This window comes from Austrofundulus limnaeus, unplaced genomic scaffold (genome assembly GCF_001266775.1).
Source record: "Austrofundulus limnaeus strain Quisiro unplaced genomic scaffold, Austrofundulus_limnaeus-1.0 Scaffold28, whole genome shotgun sequence".
NCBI lineage: Eukaryota > Metazoa > Chordata > Actinopteri > Cyprinodontiformes > Rivulidae > Austrofundulus > Austrofundulus limnaeus.
This window is the reverse complement of record NW_013952430.1, coordinates 1,819,475-1,824,728: the sequence shown is the minus strand read 5'-3', so window position 1 is coordinate 1,824,728 and position 5,254 is coordinate 1,819,475. Positions and strand designations below refer to the sequence as shown.

At 36.2% G+C, this 5,254-nt stretch overlaps 1 protein-coding gene across 31 annotated transcripts in view; it reads left to right on the top strand.

Annotated features, from left to right (window-relative positions):
* The window catches only part of kcnma1a (potassium large conductance calcium-activated channel, subfamily M, alpha member 1a), a 178,949-nt gene that overhangs the window by 130,937 nt on the left and 42,758 nt on the right, over nucleotides 1–5,254 (top strand). For 22 of the 31 annotated variants that reach the window (XM_014005060.1, XM_014005059.1, XM_014005085.1 and 19 more), the window contains 4 exons: nucleotides 370–525; nucleotides 1,041–1,150; nucleotides 1,295–1,363; nucleotides 2,966–2,977. In XM_014005060.1, the coding sequence (XP_013860514.1) occupies nucleotides 370–525; nucleotides 1,041–1,150; nucleotides 1,295–1,363; nucleotides 2,966–2,977 (347 nt within the window). The remainder of the gene's footprint in view (nucleotides 1–369; nucleotides 526–1,040; nucleotides 1,151–1,294; nucleotides 1,364–2,965; nucleotides 2,978–5,254) is intronic. The other 9 variants (XM_014005089.1, XM_014005087.1, XM_014005088.1 and 6 more) reach the window with 1 other exon arrangement.

The window sequence follows — 5,254 nt, the reverse complement described above, 5'->3', positions numbered from 1 at the left end:
TTTATACACCTCATTTGTACATTTTTTTGTAAATAAATTTAATACAGTTACAAGCTGAGCTAAATAGCTAATGATTATCTCCTGTATTATTTTTTAAATTTTTTTCAAAAGTTATAATTTAAGAAAATCACAACATGTCGAGTGGGTTTTTACATATTTTTTGGTCAGGATATTGACTTTAATTGAGCAGTCTGCGTAGCCGTCTGTGTTACCAACCAACCAGTGCAACGTTTCTTGCTATTTGTTGGCTCAAGCTTTTGATTAATAATATAATTATTTTTAAACTCCATGAACCATTTCTTTAAGAAATGTTTGCTAACTGTGTAGTTACCCTTGTTTAATGACTTTTTTGTATCCTTTGCAACAAAGGCCCATCTGCTGAACATTCCAAGCTGGAACTGGAAAGAGGGCGATGATGCTATTTGCCTGGCGGAGCTGAAGGCAGGCTTCATTGCCCAGAGTTGTCTGGCCCAGGGCCTGTCGACGATGCTAGCCAATCTCTTCTCCATGAGGTCCTTTATTGAGGTAACTTAAAGGGACAGTTTCACTTGCATTATGTGTCCATCTGAACAGACTCTGACGTTTCACGTTTGTACCGTTGTTGGTTTTTTTTCATTATTGAGGATGAGGTTAACATATGTGAATACTGTGCTGTAGGTTATCTTCTGACAGATGGTCTAGATCTATCAGACAGTTCATTCCATGGGAATTTTGCCATCTTCTTTTTCCAGACAAATACTTCCATTACTGTGTTTACAGTCATTCTGGCAAATCATATTTTAAAGTGACATCCCATGTGGAATCTGTTCAGCGTTTTGTGGCTAAACACTGAGGTGCTTGCTTCTATCAAAGAGCTGTTCTCATGTCATAAAGATGATGGATCAGCTTATAATGACCAAGCTGATGCTTTGCAGGAGAACATCTGCAGACCACATTGGACTGCTGCTGGAGGGGATTTAGTGCAGCTTTATTTTCTCCTTGCTGTTTTTATCCACATATTTGTCAAATCTATGCTTTTTCTGCTTTTTTTCTTTTGTTAGATTGAAGAGGACACATGGCAAAAGTATTACCTTGAAGGAGTGGCTAATGAGATGTACACAGAGTACTTGTCTAGTGCCTTTGTAGGCCTGTCCTTCCCCACTGTCTGCGAGTAAGTTTCCCTCCACTTCTGAATTATTATGGGATGGTGATGGAGTCAGACAAACGAGGGTCTGTGGGGATTCGGAAATGTTTGAAAACAGCAGTCATCTGCTTTTGTACTTGTCTTCTCTAATGATCTGTGTTTGGGTTACAGGCTGTGCTACGTGAAGCTGAAGCTGTTGCTCATTGCCATTGAATTTAAGTCTGAGCAGAGAGAGAGCAGGTTTGTAAAGTGAATCTTCCTTTGAGTAATGTCTGTTATAACTGAACGATCGCTGAGCTGCAGAGGGGTTTGTTTCAAGTGGAGTTTTTAAGAAAAAAAAACACATTAAGTACTTTTTGCAGATTTTATGAAAAGAGTCTGATGAACACTTCAGTTGTAGCACACAAGTTTCACAATTACAGCTATAAACTTAGGATATAGTTAAATAATGGATTAAGAATACAACTTAGAAATATAATCTGTTTTTATTACTTTATATAAATTTAACATATTGTATTTTATCTGTATTTAATTCAGCATATCAGTGTAATTCTTAATTCCAGTAATCCAATTAAAAGGATACATATTTATTCTAAGGCCTGCGAAACATTTTCATTGTATTTTAAAGTTTATTTCAAATGTGTATGAAAAATTTCTAAAAAAAATAAAGATGAATAAAAAAAAAACAATATAGCAAGACTTAAAAATATGTCAAAGAAAACCAAACAAAATATTTAAAAAGGAAGTGGATTAAGCTAATGCTGATCTAGTCCTACCCTTATCTTGTTTTATTTCAAATATAAATATATTTTTAAAGCAATACCATACTAAATTCTTACTTAATCTTATACAATTTTATCCTTTGCTCCAATTCCTTCTAATTCCTTGTAGGTTAACAAAATATTGTTTTTAATCATTTTTTTAAACTGACCACTAGATTTCAACATCTAAAGCATTCCTCAGTCACACCGCAACATTAATTTAATTACTTAAAAAAATCCAGATTATTAAAAAAGTGTAATAACTGCATAATAACTGTGTAATAAGTATGTAATAAACATGTGTTATCTCAATAATAAATATGTAGTATGTCATAGTCATAATTAGCATATACAAAAACAAAATGCAAGTTAGGGATAAACTGATGAAACGTGGCTGCAGAGAATGAGGTGACCCGAACATTCGCTGTGCTTTGTTCCTAAACTAATTAAATTGCTGCACATTTAAATTTCATATTATCTCCTCAGCTTGATTCTGCAGCATCCCTGTTCAGTCTGTATGATTGACACAAACTCTACATTAGTGTTGGCTCCATTACCCGTAGCAATCCAAGTGCTACCTTTTCTGTTTTCTCAACTGCCAAATCCCACCCACCCCTCCCCATTCGCCTGTGTCAAATGTCCTTTTTTTTCTGTGTACTGACAAAGCTGCATGACCAATTGTGTTTTAGGGGTGCTCATTTGAACATCAGTACATGCAATTAATGTTAAAATCCTAACATTATATATGTTTTTATCTGTTTTTCCCCTCTCTTCAGATTTTTTACTTACATAAAATTGAATGATTTGTTTTCATTTCCAGTATGCTTTCAGATCTTTTCATTTATTGACACGTTTTTCTGTGCGAGTCTTGTAAGAGGATAACCATTTTTTTTATAAATATACTTCTTTTTTTAAGTAGTTGTAACACTTTTTAGGTGAAAGGACTTCAGCTTCGGACGAGCACCATATGCTTGGCATGTCTAGTGATTTTGGAGAGAATTGTTAGCGACAGTGTTATTATCCTCTTCCTTTTGTGTCGATGATAACTGTTTGATTTGAGATTTTTTCTTGTTGTTTGCAGAAGCCGAAAGCGGTATGCCCTCTACCTTATCTTACTTCCAAAGTTCCACCCAATCTCCACCACTTTAAAGCCTCTGACTTTGGGAGTTTCCCCCAAGGATTTTTTTCCAAACACTATCTCACAGGCCTCTTTTTTTCTGACTTTTTTATGGTGTCCCTTGTGCTTAATGCACTAACTTCTTTGCAGGCAGAGAAAGAGAGAAAAGAGAGAGGATAGATAAATTGGACATGTTCGTAGAAGTGATGTTTCTTTGTCTTTACTGTTGTCGGTGTACCAAGGCCAAACACTCACCCTCTCCATATCTACCTCTTATTTGATCTTTTCAGTTCTGTCTTTAACCAGACCCTTTGCTTACTTTGTTTTTTCTCACATTCAGTTCTTTTTCAGTGTTGCTCAGTTTAAACCCTTTTTGTGTGTCGGCTCTGAGAAGCTAAACATCGCAATCATTGCTTATTTTATTCTTTTTTTATAAATCATTGCCAGAGCAGTACTTTGTGGGGTCTTTGTCTGAAAATCAGTGACGACTCTGTATATGTATACATCTGATCAGATGTGGTGCCTAAAAGCACTAATCATCTGTTGCTCTTAATCTTGAGATACACTGACTGATTATTTTCCATTGCTGCAGGCAGTGGTTGATACAACAGCATGTTTTGTCCAAATGAATTGAATAAACCAGCATCACTGCAACACTTTATTTTGTTTTGATAACTCCTCGCACTTATTAAAGGCATGGAGGTGCTGAATTTGGATAGCGTTAGGTTTATCCAAACCAGAGTTTAATTCACCTGCATCACATTTCACCTTTGCATTCCATGATCCTGTCATGTTCTCAGTGCTACACGTGTGTCCATCTGTGCATGTTTTGTGCGTCTGAGTGCGTGCGACTACCTCGAGAGGGAGAACCTGTGTGCGAATGAGCGTTTTCTTTATTTTTAAATGTTCCGTGTGTCTCAGCCACCATGTACAGTCATGCTCGTGCGTCTCTCGAGTAGATGTTCTTAAGTGAGGTCACTTCCTGTCAGTTTGGTGTTTGAGAAACAATCCAACTGCACAGAAGTTACTGCAACCGTCTGCATCTACGTACCTGTCCTTATACCTGTACTGCGGTGGCTATGCCTTTCTGTTTGATTCTGTCCTCTTCATGCTGTTTGGTAACTGCATGCTGCAACACAACCACATAAAGGTGTTTAATGCTTGCCTTGTTGCTCATAATATGAGGTTTTGATGCTTTTTAAGCCTTGATACACACATTTGTACCTGGCCTAGGTATAATGTCACGGACTGATATGCCTCTAAAATCTCAGATTTGGGCAGCAGTGTTTGTGGACCTGTCTTAATGAAATTATTTTTATTTTTATTTTTGACTAAAGCGCATGTCAGGTGTAATGCCTGTGTACTCCTCTGGGAGCCATTTAATCTGAGGAAACGTTTGATCCTACTTTACTTCTTTTGAGTGTGAAAAGATTAATGAGATCTGCATGAGTGGTGCAATTTGATCACATCCCAATGTGTGTGTAGATTCAATTGCTCCCTAAATGTTCTTTTTTTACACTGATCAACAGTATAATTATGACCACAAACAGTTAAAATGTCTGCTCATATTGCTACAGTGGCATATCCTGCTGTCTAATACAGTATTAATGACATTTTGACAATTGCCACCTATCTAAACATTTTAACAGGACAGCCAAAACCCATGTCCTATACTCAATGTTTCCCAATATGAACCATCAGCATCACAGACAAAAAAAAAGAGTTTCAGTTCTCTTGATAATAATCAGATGGGATATGTGAGGAGCAAATCCAATGCACAGAAACCCAACCCCACAAATCACAAACTTCAAACATTAGCAGACAGACTGGCCAGATATTGTAATGGGACCTACTCCTTTTTGGCCATGTGGTCATAATATTATTGGTGATTGGTGTAATTATTTTTTCAATGTAATTTTTTTTTCTAGAGCTCAGAAGAAAGAAGTTTTGTGTTAAATGCTTTTAACAGACAACACACCCTCATAATAATTATAAAATAATACCTGAAATCCACAGATCAGTCTTTTTATTTTATTGTAAATTTTCAGTTAAATAATAAGCCTTTTTTAAAAATCAAACAAACTCTTCTTTCACCTGGGCTTTTATTTTGAAAAAATGTAACCTTTTTTTAATTTGTAGGTATGTGGTTCAGTATTTAAATACCTTAGTTTACACTCACATCATTGATGACTGTTGCCCACAGGTAACCATTAATGACCAGGGTGAGTGTGTGTGTGTGTGTGTGTGTGTGTG